The sequence below is a fragment of the Euwallacea similis genome, chromosome 9, assembly GCF_039881205.1.
Source record: "Euwallacea similis isolate ESF13 chromosome 9, ESF131.1, whole genome shotgun sequence".
Lineage (NCBI taxonomy): Eukaryota > Metazoa > Arthropoda > Insecta > Coleoptera > Curculionidae > Euwallacea > Euwallacea similis.
In genome coordinates, this window is record NC_089617.1 from 4,800,801 (window position 1) to 4,818,011 (window position 17,211).

At 38.8% G+C, this 17,211-nt stretch overlaps 3 protein-coding genes, 1 long non-coding RNA gene and 5 other non-coding genes across 12 annotated transcripts in view; 5 read left to right on the forward strand and 4 right to left on the reverse strand.

Moving 5' to 3' along the window:
- On the forward strand, positions 1 to 1,711 carry LOC136410962 (uncharacterized). The gene is made up of 2 exons (XR_010752294.1): positions 1 to 81; positions 1,516 to 1,711. It is a non-coding gene; the product is annotated as an uncharacterized lncRNA (long non-coding RNA).
- LOC136410961 (atrial natriuretic peptide receptor 1) lies at positions 64 to 13,523 on the reverse strand. Its single transcript, XM_066393349.1, has 20 exons — positions 13,486 to 13,523; positions 10,518 to 10,761; positions 8,906 to 9,071; positions 8,671 to 8,748; positions 7,732 to 7,888; positions 5,727 to 5,846; positions 5,555 to 5,664; positions 4,940 to 5,501; positions 4,795 to 4,879; positions 4,625 to 4,742; positions 4,065 to 4,232; positions 3,838 to 4,014; positions 3,631 to 3,790; positions 3,423 to 3,581; positions 1,493 to 1,661; positions 1,107 to 1,377; positions 975 to 1,043; positions 764 to 926; positions 603 to 713; positions 64 to 546 (listed from the first exon to the last, which is right to left on the reverse strand). The coding sequence occupies exons 1-20, from the start codon at positions 13,490 to 13,492 to the stop codon at positions 323 to 325; spliced, it is 3,318 nt and encodes a 1,105-aa protein (XP_066249446.1). The 5' UTR covers positions 13,493 to 13,523; the 3' UTR covers positions 64 to 322.
- TRNAT-AGU (transfer RNA threonine (anticodon AGU)) lies at positions 1,793 to 1,866 on the forward strand. Its single transcript has one exon. It is a non-coding gene; the product is annotated as a tRNA-Thr (tRNA).
- On the reverse strand, positions 2,011 to 2,783 carry LOC136410960 (bublin coiled-coil protein). The gene has a single exon (XM_066393348.1). The coding sequence runs from the start codon at positions 2,575 to 2,577 to the stop codon at positions 2,263 to 2,265; it is 315 nt and encodes a 104-aa protein (XP_066249445.1). The 5' UTR covers positions 2,578 to 2,783; the 3' UTR covers positions 2,011 to 2,262.
- TRNAM-CAU (transfer RNA methionine (anticodon CAU)) lies at positions 5,925 to 5,997 on the forward strand. Its single transcript has one exon. It is a non-coding gene; the product is annotated as a tRNA-Met (tRNA).
- TRNAL-CAA (transfer RNA leucine (anticodon CAA)) lies at positions 6,281 to 6,394 on the forward strand. Its single transcript has 2 exons — positions 6,281 to 6,318; positions 6,350 to 6,394. It is a non-coding gene; the product is annotated as a tRNA-Leu (tRNA).
- Positions 6,861 to 6,973, forward strand: TRNAL-CAA (transfer RNA leucine (anticodon CAA)). Its single transcript has 2 exons — positions 6,861 to 6,898; positions 6,929 to 6,973. It is a non-coding gene; the product is annotated as a tRNA-Leu (tRNA).
- Positions 7,356 to 7,437, reverse strand: TRNAS-GCU (transfer RNA serine (anticodon GCU)). Its single transcript has one exon. It is a non-coding gene; the product is annotated as a tRNA-Ser (tRNA).
- Positions 12,164 to 17,211, reverse strand: part of enc (encore) — an 18,087-nt gene continuing 13,039 nt past the window's right edge. For 3 of the 4 annotated variants that reach the window (XM_066393344.1, XM_066393342.1, XM_066393341.1), the window contains 10 exons: positions 16,205 to 16,416; positions 15,655 to 15,807; positions 15,464 to 15,595; positions 15,225 to 15,407; positions 14,745 to 15,168; positions 14,498 to 14,689; positions 14,131 to 14,402; positions 13,924 to 14,074; positions 13,728 to 13,866; positions 12,164 to 13,665 (listed from right to left, as the gene is read on the reverse strand). In XM_066393344.1, the coding sequence (XP_066249441.1) occupies positions 13,632 to 13,665; positions 13,728 to 13,866; positions 13,924 to 14,074; positions 14,131 to 14,402; positions 14,498 to 14,689; positions 14,745 to 15,168; positions 15,225 to 15,407; positions 15,464 to 15,595; positions 15,655 to 15,807; positions 16,205 to 16,416 (1,892 nt within the window). In that variant the 3' untranslated portion in view covers positions 12,164 to 13,631. Of the gene's footprint in view, positions 13,679 to 13,727; positions 13,867 to 13,923; positions 14,075 to 14,130; positions 14,403 to 14,497; positions 14,690 to 14,744; positions 15,169 to 15,224; positions 15,408 to 15,463; positions 15,596 to 15,654; positions 15,808 to 16,204; positions 16,417 to 17,211 lie in introns of all 4 variants that reach the window. The other variant, XM_066393345.1, reaches the window with a different exon arrangement.

The following is a 17,211-nucleotide window of genomic DNA, read 5'->3' on the forward strand; positions in this document are numbered from 1 at the left end:
AAATCGACAAACAGAATAATTAAACGTAGATGAAAATATTTATTGACCACAATCTATATATTAATTTAGGCATAGGAACAGGTACAAATATATTCATTTCTATGGTAAAATTTAAAATCACAGACATGAAAACGTGACGATTACATAGAATATGTATTATAAACTGAAAGTTTCTATAACAAAGCTACACCGATCACCATTTTCATATTTTTTTAAAGGCATTTTTCGCAATCATTTAAAATTGACTAAAACAACAAAGCATTTTATAGGATTAACATTGATCCCAAATAACACTTCGCTACAACACTGCAAGGGCAAATAATCACCCCATAAAAACCAGGGGATAAGGATTGTTAACATCCAACTCCACTATGGTTGCTGACATAGGAGTGGGCGGCCTAGGGTCAGTGTCCGTGCTCTCCAAAAGCCAATAAGTGACTACAAACCCTTTCCCTTTGAGCTCCACCTCCCCCCGAAGCTCCATATTGAAAGTGCCGAATTTATCGAAAATACACTTCGTAGCTTCACTGACGTGAATCTTTAATGCTAAACAAACAATATATTAGATTAAATTTTAACACATCAAAAAATGTGAAACATACGCTGTCCAGTGCTCTCCATTCTGCTGGCGGTGTTCACCGCATCCCCAAAAAGGCAGTAATGGGGCATTTTCTGCCCTACCACGCCTGCACACACAGGCCCTGAGTGAATACCTTTGAAAACATCTTATTGGTTCGTTTTAATGACGCTTACAAAAACTGACCAATGCGGAGCTGCAGAACTCGATCGGGCTGGTGCACAATGGTGAAGCTGCGCACCGCGTCTAAGATGGCCAATGCCATGAGGCCGATTTCGCGGGCGTGGCTGTCGCCGTTGCGCTCTGGCAGCCCTGATACCACCATGTAGGCGTCACCTATTGTCTCCACCTATTAAGTTGTTGATGGGTAGAGGCTTACACAGGAGGCTGCACCTACCTTGTAAACGTCATAGAAGCCTATGATCCGGTCAAAAGTGCTGTAAAGGTCGTTGAGGAAGTCCACTACCTGCATTATTGTTGCAATAAAGAGTGGTGGAGGGGGAGTCATTAATAGTAATGGGGGGAGTACCTGCATAGGGGTGCTATTGGCGCAGAGCGCAGTGAAACCCACAATATCACTGAAGTAAATTGTAACACACTCAAACTGCTCTGGCTGCACCATTTCTCCTAGCATTAACTGCTGAGCCACGGGCCTGGGTAGTACTTGATAAAGCAGCTCCTCAGACCTCCGTTTTTCTTGACTCAGCTCCTCAGTTTTCTCACTTACCAAAACCTCCAAATTGTTAGCGTACTGTTCCATGCGTCTTAAGAGATCATCCATGAGATTTTCACAATAACCCCTAAGAAATTACGTAAAGTACTATTTGAGCATGATTTTTTACTTAATTGACTACAATGTCTACCACAAATCCCTACATAAATAATAAGTTTTCTTATATTACTGGTTCTTTATACCTCATCATATTTTTTATTTTGAGTCTGATGGATTCGAACGTGGGTCTATCTTCTGGATTATCATTCCAGCTGCGTTCCATAAGTTCTAGAAGCTCCTCAGGGCAATCTCGCTGACTCACTGCGGGTCTAAAAGGTGGATTTTCTCTAGCTGCAACCCTGGCTATAATTTCTATGGAATAATAAAGTTTATTTAATGAGTAATTAAGTTTGAAAATTTTATTTACTTCATTTTGAATCTTCTTTTGTACAGTAAGAGTGACATATAGGAATTTATTGAGTTGAAAGCATAAATAAGTGTGCGGCGCCGTGGCTTAGTTGGTTAAAGCGCCTGTCTAGTAAACAGGAGATCACGAGTTCGAATCTCGTCGGGGCCTTACGTAACTTTTTTTCTTTTAAATCCGTATTTTTATATTTTTCCTTAGATTTTTTTAAATTTATTATTGCTTAATTTTATATCTTTACTGCCTGACGCTTCCTTAAAAACCATGGTATTCTTCAATAGAAGAAAACACTTTAAAAACAAATAATCATTTAATAATAAATCAAAAAAATACATACACAATGGATATTAATGAATAGCAGTGTCTTTTTATTTATTTACCCAGGGAATGTGCAGATTTAATAACTGATATCCAAGAAAACTCCCTCAAAACATAAAAATTATAACTCTATGATAGTAAAATAAACAAACTGTTAGACACATTCCTACTTCACTTCTTTTACATTAAATATCACATCACTAGCACTAAAATTTAAAAACTGACTGTGCCTCACTTAATTTTTTCTTCAGAACATTCATTGGTTTCAGCATCCCCTTGTGAAACTTCTCCATTCAACTGCTTCCTAATCTCCCTATTGGCGTTCAAAAGCTGGAGCAGTTGAGCGTGAATATTATCATTCTTATTCTCTATATCATCCAACGCTGTAAACAAGGCGTCAAGCTGATTATTCAGCTGCTGATACTCAATTAAAGTGAGTTCTTCACTCTCATCCTCTTCCACCTCTAAAGGAGGCTCCTCAGGGGGTGTGGGAGGGTTGTTTGAGTTGGTGTTGTCCAGGACATCTTTATGATGCTTTTCTCCCATTTTTTAGAAATCGCCTCTCTGACTAAGGAGTGGAACTCACAATTTGGAGCTGATTTATAACGATTTTAACGGTTGTCACTTTTTAGTTGGGTGAAGGTGTTGCAGCGTGGACTTCTTTGGTGTTGATTTAGAGAGCTTTCAAGACTCTTTGGAGCATTTTAATTCTTATTTGTTTTGGCGTTTCGGTTTCCGCCCAGACTCAATCAGGTGTCAGTATCACCTGATTTTGATTGATAAACGTCAAGACTCTAAGATTTCAAAACAAGGTATTGAGTGTAATTGAGCGGTAACTTGGAAGAGTGCTACTATTGTCACCTAATTTATTTGATAATAAATATTTTTTGAAAAACTGGTATTCTTCTAGTAATAATTATTGAAATATGTTCTTCTTAAATTAAATAGCTTAGAGTTCATTCTTTCAAATGCAGTTAAATCCATAGGCATAGATACTTTGCTTTTTGAATAAAAAATATAGGAAAATGGGAGCACTTTATAATATTCAAAAAACATGAGTTTTTTTAGAGAAAATTCATAGTTTCACTATGGTTTCTCTAAAGAACCCGTTATTTCTATTTTAATCGTAGATGCATAGTCGTAAATACTTTGGCATTTGCACAAAAAATAAGAAAATGCGAATTTCTTATAATGATGTAAAACCAAATTTCTTTTAAAGAAAATCCATAGTTAATTTATGGTACCTCCAAGGAATTTGTTTTATTAACGTTAAGTAGCTTAAGGTCTACTCTTTTAAATGCAGTTAAATCCATAGGCGTACATATTTTGGTTTTTGAAGCAAAAAATTGGAAATTTAGAGGATCCTATACAATTTTTTTAAAATAACTTACCTTCAACTTCCAAGTATCGCCTGGCAGCCTCATACGGCCCCCCTCTCACTATGATCTCCTCCAAAATAACAGCAAAACTATAGACATCTCCTTTCTGCGTAGCGGGGTTCCCTGGTACCAGCGTCAAAGGTAGCAATTCCGGGGCCACCCACAACATTTCTGCACACCCATCAATCACTGTCTATTTTAATATCTGACGCCAACTCACTGTTATAATATCCTGCGTCTTTGATGACCTCAAGAGGAGTACTTAAGGAGGTCAACCCGAAATCGGAGATTTTGAGGACAAATCTCCCGTCAATGAGGCAGTTGCAAGAGCTTAGCTTGCCGTGAAAGGAAATGTCGCAGCTGTGAAGGTAGCTCATGCCCTAGGGCACCCATAGGCCTTATCCTCGAGTAGATTTACCATACTTACTTTGACGATGTCGTATATTAGGGACATACGAAAGTTCCAGTCTAGGTGTATGTCCTCGTTTTCGAGGACGTCCCTTAAGCTGCCTCTCGAGCAGTATTCGGTGAGGATAAGAATGGTGGGGCATTCAATGCAGGCCCCTAGAAAGCGCACTGTGTTTTCGTGAGTCACATCTCGAACCTAAAAAGATCAAACTTTAAAGAAGGGAAAGTAAGGAAGATTAGATTTGCCTGCTTGATCTCCCAGAGGAGTTTCTTGGTGATGTCGATCTTCTTCTTGATAATCTTCTTGATGGCCACTCTACTACCCTTGTAGATACCCACAGTGGTGTAGATCTTGGCTGAGGGCTGTGAGGTGTTGGAGGTGATTGATCCTCTGCAGCTGGTCAATCCGTAGGTCTTAAATCAGAGATTTGGAAAGAAGTGGGCCACAAAATCTACATATTCATAAATTTTGGTACCTCATAAAAACCCATACCCCTACGTCACAGTTCTTCATCAATCAAGTCGAAAATTTCACTATTTTGATCTAATACTTACGTGATTATTTACTCCGAATTTTACTCTCGTAGAAAATGTATTTGTGGCGTAACAATTTTTCAAAAATTTACCATTTTTTATCATTTATTAAAGTGCGTTTTGTCGTCTCCCCCTCGGCACTCTTTTTAATAGAATAAATTTGGGAGCTGCACTGTTTTGAAGAACATTATATTTAAGTTCAGTGGCATGCCGGATATTTTTTGAACAACTTCATGGTAATTTGAGGTCTTAAGGAGGAAAAACAGAGTTACCTCTGTGAGCTTCTGCAACGCTAATTTGGATCCAAATGTCCTACCAGGCTCCAGAATAACCTCTTCAGGACGAATGCGCCAAGACATGTTATTCAGATCAGCTGAGGTCTTCATGTGCCTCAAAAATAAACCTCAAGAGTACTGGTGGGAGCTTAATTGACTCAACTTACTTGTAAGTGACGCAAATTAAAGTAGAAGAAAAAGCCAGGAAAACTCCCACGGCAAAAGATCCATAAATGACAACCATGAACGTTTCTAACAGGGGAAAAATTTTTGGATATTGAACGATGTTTTGCGAGCACTAAATTTAATCACCTTTGTCTCTGCACTCCGGGTCATCTAGAAACCCGCATTTAGGCACATCAGGAGGAGGACCCTCCCGCCCTCCGGGCCAATGGATCTTCTTCCCAGAAGCGTGAGAGTATCTCTTATCCACCCCATTATACTGACCCACAACCTCAAATTTCCCAGTAATGGGGTCCAAATCCAAGACCGAATAATCCGCATCTCGGTCCCCGTTATCATCAATACGCACTTGTCCAGTAATCCCGCGAAAAGTGCGGTTCCACATTCTCAACGTAATTGCACTTCCATCTCTGATATCGCCTCCTTCTTGTAGGGTTTCACTGAGGGCCATTCCCAAGAGAATCACCCCATCGTAGAAGGCCCCAATAACAAAGTTCACCTCCAAATCCCCAGCACTGATTGTGTAGTTGTAGTCCCTCAAAGATCTCTCCTTAACTTTGTCGGCGAAATCCTGGAATTTATCACTGGTGGGTTGTAGCAGAGACACTCTCAATAAAGCTTCATATGCCGCCCTCGCCATATCGTCTTTTGAGTCTCCGGCTTTCCAATCATGATCCCCCCAATAAGAACCCTGTTAATTCAATAAAGAAACCAATGTCTTTAATTATTGATGATTAAATTTACCTGGAAAATCTCCACATCCAAAAAGATCCAATCGCCCTTGGTCATGCCCAAATTATGTGCCACCAGCATGAATTTGCGTACTAAAGACCCGCGCACACTTAAAATGACCACTAGAATAATCACAGAATATTAAACGAAATCATAAGAGGAAGTAAACGAGGAATTATTATACCTCTGGCATACATGCTGGCGTCCCTCAAATAGTTGTCCAAGGACTCGTTTTCGTTGCCGTCCATCTCTCGGACAAAGCTTAAAACGCCCTCTTTTTTGAGACCATGCTCCAAATTTTTACCTTTAAAAATATTTTTTTAATTATAAATTTTTGTGGTATAAGAGGGATGTTATTAGCTTTCGCAGCATCATTCTTCAGGCCTCGGTAGCGCAGTAGGCAGCGCGTAAGTCTCATAATCTTAAGGTCGTGAGTTCGATCCTCACCCGGGGCATAATTTTTTTAAAATTTTTATATTTAATAAAATTTTATTTTCGCCTATATTCAAAAAAGCTAGTCTATGAAAAAATTCGTACTTTTCAGAACTATTTCCATGAAAAAAAAAACAATCTATTATGCTAAAAAACGTTAAACAAATATTCATAATATTTATTTTTAAAACATTATTAATATTACTGTTTTAGCACTTAATATGTACTGCATAATAGATATTATAATATTAGTTATTACACCTTTGCATTAATCTTTTATAGAATAAGATCGCACTCGCCCGACATGTCAGGATGGCCGAGCGGTCTAAGGCGCCAGACTCAAGGTTACCTTGCCTACGCTGTAGGTGTCGAGTGTTCTGGTCCTCTTTGAGGGCGTGGGTTCGAATCCCACTTCTGACATAAAATTTTTGTTTTTTTTTTTAACAAAAAATATTGTTAAATAACGTACGAACGCATAGTATTGGAAATATTACACTTGACCGAAAAACAGCTGCTGATTGAGAGAAAAACATATTATAGGATTAAAAAAATGCGTCGAGTGTCGTAGGTTTAATATTTAAATTTTATATTAATATTTTTTGGTCATTTTTTACATTAATAATTTAACAAAACTTAACTTCGTGTCAGTAAAATCAGAGATCTCCCTATTGGATTGTGACATTATTTGAGTTGTTCTATGTAAATTTTTATTTAAACTTTTAGTTAGAAAAATTTTTCTATGAATCAATTCATTATGTTTTGAGAAAAATGTTCACGAAAACAATTATAATTCAATTAAAGATAGCATTCTATAACTCATTATGAGCTTTGTTTTTCTCATTTTTGTTTTCCTCTCTTGTACTATAATATGTGATCGAACGAATATGTCAGGATGGCCGAGCGGTCTAAGGCGCCAGACTCAAGGTTACCTTGCCTACGCTGTAGGTGCGAGTGTTCTGGTCCTCTTTGAGGGCGTGGGTTCGAATCCCACTTCTGACATAAAATTTTTCTTTATATTTTTTAATAACAAATATTTTAAAATGGTAGATAAACGTTGATAATATCTTTTCAGGTTATTATTTTCTGGTAAATTTTTAAAAAATGTTGAATTTACTTATAATACAATATCAATATTCCTAAATTCTTTACCATTTTAAATGTATTTACACATTTTATTTATAAAATTTAGATGACTAATATGAAAAGAAAAATGACGTTTTCATGTATCAAAAAATGTTAAAAATATTTTAATGCAAAAGATATAAAAAATGGCTATGAATGTATTTAAAAAATTTTTTTTCGTTTTGTCAAAAAAAATTATTACATTGTTAAAAAAATAACAAAAAATGAAAAAATTAAATATCAAATAATTTAAAAAAGCCGACGAGGATGGGATTCGAACCCACGCGGGCAGAGCCCATTGGATTAGCAGTCCAACGCCTTAACCACTCGGCCACCTCGTCATAAGAAGATGTAATTCTAAGGCTGTATACTTTCTTATAGCTTTTAACATATACTTAACATTTAAATATGTATATTAAATGCTTCAAAAATAATCTCAAAAATATTATTTTAGTAATATCCCGACTTGTTTCTAAGTCTAAATTACTCACAAAAATATCTTGAACATTGAATTTTTAAGATCCATTTTTCTCTCTGCTTACTCCAAGATGAATCCACTTTACTAATTGCACTTTTTACGTCATAGTCAAAAGCGTATTTTTCCTCTCTAACTTTTCGCACATTTAAGCACTTACCAACAGTGAGGGAAAACAGATCGGACCTGTCTAAAATCAAAGCGACATGTTTCCAGCCAAATTGGTTCAAAATGCTTGAAAAGACTTTCTTCAGCCTGCACTGACAGTAGGACATGCGCGTTAAAGTGGGATATTTGCTTTTGTCTTTGAGAATACCCTGAAAACAACCCATTAATAAATAATGGATAAAGTAAGTTACCATGGATAAAGTATATTGCTATTATTCAGCAGCATAATAAGACGAACCTAAGCCATTAAATATAAGATATCCAGGGAGATAATCGGGACCAGTTTCATTACGTTATGTATGAAGTGTCATTTGTAATTTGGATCGAGGATAAGGACGACTGGAATCATCGTTTAATGGAAAATAGGAATGTTATTACATGTGAATTAGAGAGAGAAAGATGAGTTTCCATGGAGGAAAAAAGTTTTTTTTTAGTCTGTAGGTTTTAAAATATAAATGGTCTTAATAAGGTAATTCAGTCCCAAGGGAGAGAATCAAGCCCCATTTGCCAAAGTTTTTCCACTCTGATTTGTATAATGGCAGAATTACAGAGCCATTAAACGGCGATTAAGCAAGACAGGAAATTAAATCTAATCTGGATTAAGAAACAAATACCTTTGAGCAATTAGCGAAAGTGGAAAGCGGATTGGATGGTTTAGAACCGGAGTTGACTGGTGTGTTTCGTGGCTCTATAATTGAACAGAAACATCCACTCGATAAATCTTGAATTCAAGAAATTAGTTTATATGAAGCAGTCATTATTAAATGAATGGAAAAACAAAAAATTATGAGCAATAATCCTGTTGTTGAAGCCGTCATCTTTAAAAGCAAATACTGTTGCCAAACTTCCGTTTCTTCTCAGATTAAACTCCCTATTCTAAGAATGTTTTTAATGGTAAAACCATGCTTAACATGTTTTATTCAATACTCACCGCGCTCTCGCTTTTATTATTCGGATTGTAGCGACTTAAAATCCTCGAAGTGACTGAAAGTTCCACCTCGCTAGGGGGCTGAAATCAGACACATCCTTTTAGACTCTATTTTACGACCTTCCATATAATTGCACTTTAGTAAAAATCGCGGTAAAATGGCGTACATTTAAATATATTATCGTTCAATAGAAATCTCAACAATTGCACAATAATTGATGAGTCTGCTAAACGTTACCTGATCGCCCATTCCGGTTATAATGGGCGTGTTCCAATATGCCGCCAAGCGCGCCACTGGTTCAAGGGCGAAGAGACAGGCCGGCCCTATGAAGGCAATGACGTCGGAAGTGAAGTGCATGTCGGCGGCCAATCCAGGAGCAAGGGCGCCACTGCACGAGGAGTAGCTACCGAAAAAAAATCTCAAAAATTTCGAAACTTGCAAAATGTCAAAAATATTTGAAATGAAATTTCCGCCAGAACTGTGAGGAGCACTTAGAGCTGCTCTTCGTTAGCGTTATCAGTAGAGATATTTATTATAGAGATAAATCGCAAAGGAAAAAATGATTCTTTGCAGAAGTATGATCGCGCACGCCCATGAATTTGTTATTAGAAAAAAATTATGTTTATAATTTTTTACATTGTTGCACGTCGCTGTTTTATGCGAACTGCTGAGAGTGTGCCCAAACGGTACCGCATAACTACTAAGTAATTTAAACCATTCAAATCGGCGACTGCGCATAGCCATTCATTCAGATACCTCCTTGAAAAAAATCTTATATTTTGGTAAAATTGAAAGTCAAAGAGTGAGTGAAAAGATTATTCGAAATCTTGAGGCGTTACACAATGCAGAAGTAGCGTTATTGACGAGAATCTTGCCGAGCGTTTGTGTTATCAAGCCAACTTAAAATGGCGCCCAAGAGATAAGAAACTGAACGGTTATTTTGTTTTATTTCCCCATGTAAACCGAACTAAACGAGTGCTTCAACGCTAAATCTCAGATTGCTCCCCTAGGGGCTCATATATAAAACCTTTATTATCGTGTTATTCCCCACTTAAAAGAGTTTATAATGTAAGGCCTCCTTCCTAGGGCCGGTGTTAAGAGCTTAACAAGCAGTTTTCCTGCGAGTTTCACCACGTCTAAGCACTGAAATTCAGAACTGAAACTGGCAATAACAAGAGCATTGTATTAAGGCTACTTTAAAGGTAGTCTTGAGACAATACCATTCCAATAAACTTTGCTTTAATTAAAGCAAAAGCGGTACTTAATTAAAGGGTATAGTGAGGTCTGCATACATGTGTGTTTATTAGATATTCCGTAGGCGTACCCTAGTCCAATCAATCCGTTTCAGGGAGTCATAATTTGACTACATACCTCTCAATTTTCTCCCTCATTGTACGATTTTTATTATGGGGATTGTTTCAAAGGCTTATTTCAGGTTCGAGCTAATTTTAGGGACTTCCTCTGGAGGCCCTACACAAGGCAAAAGGTGAAATTTCCATATATATGAGAGAGAATCATATTGGTCAGAGAATTGCGTGAAAAATGTTTGAGTTTTATTGCTCTGGATCAAGAATAAGGGCTGCAAAGTCACGGGGGGAAACCTCCGTCGTTAGAATGACGTGATTTATTGCCCCTTTTTCGGAGAGTAATTCAACAGGTTTTTCCATTTTTTGGACGTTGTTCGGCGTTTTTAATATACGGGAAACTGTGTCTTTTGAAAAATTATATATCCATACTTTTTACTCTGCCCCTCCATTCCACAATTACATTGACAGAGCAAAGATTGTTACTTTAAATGAATAACAGTCTCAAAAAGTTCAACCAATTTCCATTTCCATGGCGTACTCACCTTTTTTGGACCTTTAAAAGTTTGATTCGATGTTTCGCGAGAAATTTCTCATTAATCTGCTCAAGGGCTATATCGACTGCAGGGCCGCACCTCTCCAAGTCAAAGGGCGAATTCAGGTTGGACACCATAAGTACTCCCACGTTGTAGTACTGAAAATCCTGGTCTTGAGCCATAAGAGAGGAGGTAGAAGGTTTCAGGAAGGTGAGGAGAGTAAGGAGGAGGATTACAGGCATTTGCGACTGGCCTAAAAAAGGGAAAATCGCAGGTCATTTTCTAGCCAATTTCGGCGATTCTAAGCAACTCGATACAATTTAAGCAAAATTCTAATTAAGCACGAAAGGGGATAACGCAATTTGCTATAATAGAGTTCGACTTCGTCATAATTTTAATGTTATTACCGGCAAAAGCGTGAAGTTTAGCGAGCAAATTACGATCGAGGCTGGAAAACAGTCAAATTACAACGCGTCGACGGCAGCTAAACGGCCCGGATTTACATTTTACATTGCGAGGGATTGAATTATGCGTAAAAGATCGTTGCGTTGTTGAGGCGGTAGTGTATCACTCCTAGCGCCATCTATTGCTGATTTGGCAAATGCAGATAAATGATGGTTGGGGATATACCGCATGCTTAATTAAAAAATGTGTGTTTTTTAAAATTTTTAGACGATGAACGTAAATACAGACAAAAGGGACAATATTTCATTTTCAAGGCGCAATCGATTAAAAGCATCCCTGCGTCTTCCTATTAATTAGCGAGAGATGCCTTCAATAAGAACTTATTTGGCCTCCTTTGAAAACTGAATTTTATTTCAGAGAAAAGAGGATGCTCTAAGATTAACAAATAAAAGCTTTCAATTCAGACATCTTAAGCTCTCAGTATTGGGGAAATCCGTTTAATCGGTCTGGACAGATATTTTCCCTTTTCTCTTCGAACTGACGCCGTCGGCAAAAGTTACGACGCAAAAATTAAAATTGAAACATCTACCCAAGACCGATTCTTTTTATTAAGGATATTCGGAACCAATGACTTAGAAACTGGGTCACGTTTTAAGGGCACATTTTTGCATAGAAAATCTGAAAGAGCACGTGTTGACAAAACTTTTCTCGGATTCAGTCAACAACCGACTATTTTTAGAACACCAGAAAAAATGAGAGAACTTGCCTTTTCTCTCCAAATAAAAATTTATAGAACTCTCCGCAAACTTCCCGAAAGCTCGAAACTACTCCGAAAATTGGTCGAGACTTTGGACGAGCTCTGAAACGTTCTCGGGCACGTTATCGGCGAAACTGCCGATGCGGGAGTCGTGCTTGGTCCAGGATAGCGCTGAATCTCAGCTTCGGTTGCTGATGAATCTCAGCCTCCGTCACTGACATTCCGCGTTAATCTCATAACTGCGTAAGAGCGACCGCAAGAAGTTCAAGGACTAATGATTGTTTGCGTCTTTATGTGCATTCAGTTATTACTTTTGTTTTACGTGACAGTTTTCGTAAATTTAATATTACTCCATTTTAAGCGCTTTGTACCCCCTAAGGCTCGGGATGCTCTACGCGGCAGAAATGTTGATAAAATGGCGGAAAAAAATCAACAGCTGGTGCTTACTGCCTTGACAGTGGCTTTAGTCTGATGAGAAATAAAACCCAGACACTCCCTTTTATTAAATAAATGTATATTCACAAAGTGTGTATCAGGCACATCAGAACAAAAATATAGTTAAATCAGATACATAAATAAACTATATAATAATAATATTAATAAGAAAAATCCGCTATAATAATTTACAACAACAATACTACTTTTGCGCAGCGTCAACTGCGCGTAAAGACCTACTCTTTTGTCTTTACAATTAAGTAAGCACACTATCACATAGACGTCAATCGGAAGAGGTGCAAGAGTGTCAAAGAGACGAAGACGACCGCTTTTGACAGCTGTCAATTATGGGTCAACGTAACTGTTGCCGATCGGATGCTATTCTAGAAGCTTCGAGAACAATGTTAAGATATGAAAAATGATTTTTATAACAGCTGTCAATTGGACGTCAACGTCATTCATGTAACTCTGAAGTGGTTCTAAAAGGTTGGAGAGAGGTTGCGTATGTCAAGCACGAAGAATGATAGAGAATTTTCGGGTGGCCGATAAACCGATGGCTATTAAACCATTAGCAGTTGTCAATTAAGATGTGTCAACGCCATTCTCTTAAAAAAACTTTGACACATGGTGGTCAACAATTTCAGGAAAAAAGCCCATATAAAATCAGTTTGAGGAGATTTTGGGCGCTGTAGCGGAGTTTTCTTTAAGTGACGTTTCGGTCTTTTTTTTTGTAAAACGTCATTATATTTTACTTTTAATGCAATCAGGGGGTAATTGGGGAAATTGAATGTTATGGAGTTTACACAGGTAAACTTCAATTTCCTCCTGAAGATTTCAACACTAGATATCGGGAGTCAAGTAAAACAGATGCGATGTAATGTACGATACGGTTGAAAAAGGAACAATTTTTTCTAAAAAAAAATGGAATTCAGGTATGCAGTATACTGGAATATAATCTCTGACGATGTTCGAATTCTTACTTCAAAACCTGCAGATAGAGCAACTTGAAAGTTTTAATGGACTCCTCCTCTAGTAAAGATCGATGTATTCTCACAAATCACCGATCGCGCGAAAGAAAATCAACTGAAACGCCCTAAATGAAAGTACGTGTAAAAATTACTCACTTTTAGAATCGTTTTTAGAAAATTATCGATTTTTATTTGTCATTAAAAGGGTCCCTTTTGTGCGTTATGAAAGCGTACGCGATATCAAGAAGTTTGACAATAACAAAAACATTAAAAACACCAATTTTGACATTAATTTAACTTCGTAACTTCAAGGCAACTAAACTGGCGTATTTAAGAAGTAAAACAAATTGAGCATGGTTCTTAACTTAAACAAGCACTAGGGCTGCGCAAAACAATAAAAGGAACATCTTACCTCTCATTTTATTATTGACCTTAAGTAACACGAAAATATTGCTGGACAGCCTAAAATGTCGATGTTTGCCTACAAACACGTGGGTTTTTCGCTTAAATCTATCGATAAAAAATAGAAAAACTTATCAATCGATCGACGGTTTGAACTTATTTACCGGAGGGAGGCAGGCCCTTGTTAAGCCTGCAAGAAAACCCTTGATGAGTTGATTAAGTATCGAGGAAGCAGCGATCGAGAATACTCACTTGGGCTTACGGTTTTTGTAATTATTGTAATGAGATCTCATGTCGGGGCCCTGGGTAGGTGCCGGTCGGTTGTGCATCACGGGGGGCGTCGGTTGTCGGTAGATGTTCGGCTGTCCTCGGCCTACTAGGCGCGGATCAGCTATAATAACAAACTAAAACATTGCAATTCATCTCAAATCAATATTTTTTCACTTACATTGTATGATGTAAGGCATGGGCATCCCCGGATAAAAGCTAGGAGGAAACGTGAACCTCTGCCGCTCAAAGTGATTTCCTACATCCCCCGCGGGCGTGGGCGAGCGACTGCTTTTTGCCGTTCCAGGAGTGGCGCCCCGTTCGGCGCTTATCTGAACCGAATAATTTCAGCTATAACCGTAAAATTCGAGAACAACGCCGCTCTCACCTGTCTGAACAATCTCGGCCCCATAGTGGGATACCCACCTTGGCCGAAAACGGCAAATTGCGGCGTTGGAGGAGTGCTCGGAGGCGGTGTGCGATAGTGCCCTGGGGGCGGCAACGTCGGGCAATACCCAGGTGCTACCACCGTTGCTGCCGGCGAGCTAGTTCCAGTGCTACTCTGACTGGAACCCATCGGAAATCGCCCTGGTTTACCGGTGTAACCACCAGAAGGCGGTTTCGAGAATGACGGACGGCGAGGGTCGAAAGGATGGCCACCTGTGAAATTCCAGAAATCAAAATAATTTCAAATTCTAAAGTGGATATGAGACATATGATGTAGTTTATAGTTCTGAAAAATACAAGAATCATACATTTGGGATGGATGGGAACGAATCCTCTCGGGGTGCTGGACTGCGACGGTGCCAAGTTCATTTGCTGCATGTTTTGGGTCAGTTGGACAAATCCGTTGGGCGTGGCCTGTTCTAAAGGGTTGGTAGGGAGCGAGGCCATACCCCCCGTGGGGGTGGGCGTACCGTGTGGATATGTGGGTGCCGCTTGATAGGCTAAAAATTTAAATGTTCTTAAAGAATAATAACTATTAATCCTCCCAAAATTTACCAGTAGTCTGATATAAAGTGGTCGGATTCTGCGCATAAATTAAGGGCTGATTCTGGTACATCACAGTCCCAGCGGGCTGTGAATATACCATCTGTACCGATTGGTTTGGATAAACGGGCACAATTTCTGCGCTCTGCACCTGTGCAGGGCCGGGCTGTGCTGTTACGTAATTAACAGCAGGGGGATACCCTGCGGAAACGTACGTTGGCTGTGGCTGTGCCGGCACCTGTACCGAATATCGTGGTTGGGCTCCGCTCTGCACGGGTGGCTGCGTGCCGCTCGCATAGAAACCGACAGTAGCTGGCTGATTCCAGAACGTTCCGGAGGAGGGCGATTGGTAAGTTATGGTTTGGGCGGCACCGGGGGCGCTCGCCGCTTCAGGTACGAAGAAAGTTGTGCTCATTTCCGGGATGTTTTGTTGGTCCTAAGAATGAACAAAGATATCCCAGAAAATTCTGAAAATCCGTAAAAATAACCTACCAGCCTAGTGTCATAAGGTGGTTGTACGGAGACTCCATATCCGGGGGCGGCAGTGTAGACGATGTAAGGCTGAGGGTACACGGGCATGTTCCCATCCGCAGGCTGATTTGGAAAGTTGGAGTATTGCTGCTGTTGCTGCGCAGGCCCCAGAGCTGAAACGACGTTTTCGCAGGAATTCACCGTCTTTAAAGCAAAATCTTACGTAATTTCTGGCCTATTTCAAATAAGGAAGCGAATACCTGAATATAAGAAAAACTGCGATTCATAGCAACACCCGAAGAGGATGTCGACAAGGGCGGAGAAAAGGGTAAACTGGGGCTGGTGGCGCTGTTTGTGAAGCTCGATTTGGTCTTTAGGGGTGAATGTTTCTTCTAAAATAACCATTAACGTCAAATCTTGAGTTTTTATTTAGATAGATCATTAACAATACTTCGCTTTTGGGGGACAAAGGTGGCGTTTTATCCTTCTGAGGCGACTGCGCTCGCTCTTCCTTCATAGGCTCCTCAGGAACTAGACCGGGGGCGGGTTTCACCGGGTCATAGTAGTATATCGTGCCGTCTTCATTCTTGAACGGTTTGCCCGTCTAACAGAAAAATGGCGATAACGAAAAAGTAACTGCCATGTTAATTTTAAAGGATACTTATTGCCCGTGTGTGCATCTATTTAATGGTAACAGTTGTGTTATGTGACGATAGCTTCGTTGCAACGACTCTACGTGTTAACAATTGATTTTGACAATTCTGCCTGAATTTGTATGCCAATTGCGTTGTATATATATTTATAAGAATGTTGTGTCCATTTATAAGAAATTTGATGCAATTCTCTAAAGTTACGTTACTGACTTCAGAGAAGTTTAACGCTCTGAAGGGTCAACTTTAAAACTTGAAATTTACAAAAGTGTTTCCGCACATCAGGGTCGTATCAAATAAGGTTTAAAAAGCCCAAGCTTCCAATTAAACTGTTTTCGTATAAATACGCACCTCAGGATTAATAATAATACTCCCTCGAGGCACGTTGCTCAGATCTGTCACTGCCCACACCACTGGATTGGCGTTCTTGTGATGGTGCTCCTCCCCAGGGGGGTGAGGGGTGGAAGTGGGACTGGGGGTCACCGACTCGGACATTTGGGATTGTGATTTGTAGCCCGAACTGGAGGGGCTGAGGCGCCATGACACCGAACTGGCTCCCGAATCTGTAAAAAAGCGCGACTATTCCAATCCAAAATCTACAATATTCGGGATAAAAACCTGCTTTTTTGACATGGTGACCAGGTCATTTTTTATTTCTGATAAAACTACTATACATTTTTTTAGAAATCCATATATTTCTCTAGAAAAAGTCACCTATTTTCGTTATACAGGATATTTTGTTTTCTTAGCGGGGATTTTTGGTATGATAAATGAATTTAAAATATTTTCCAAGTCGATTGATAGATGCCTCCACCTGGGTCTTACGAATATACAAAAATTCAACTACATTTTCTTTTTCAGCGTCAATATTTCTAATATTTTTACGAATTCTGACACTCGGAATTCTTTTACACCAAACAGGTATTCTACAAAAAAAAACGAGTCTTTCTAACCATTTTTGAGATATTTTCAATTAAACTTATCATTGTGGCAAGTGCTTATATTACGAGGCAGACCATGAAAACGATAAAACATCCGCGGACACCATTTGTGATATTTATACTGACTTGCAATATCAACAATTAGTCATAATTATACAAATGATCAGCTTGTTTCAGGTACTTTATCCCAATAATGAACAACCAGATCATGATATTTTCAAACAACTTTACAACAAACTGGGATTGATTCACTTCGTTCAAAATCAGATAATGGAAGATCAAAAATAAAGTGCGTTTTGTAAAATAGAACACTGTATAAATTACCAAATGCACTAAAAGATATTTAAATCTTCTTTAAAACTATGCATCGTATTCCTATACCTGAACCGCCATACTTCACGAATAAATGCTGTTTTT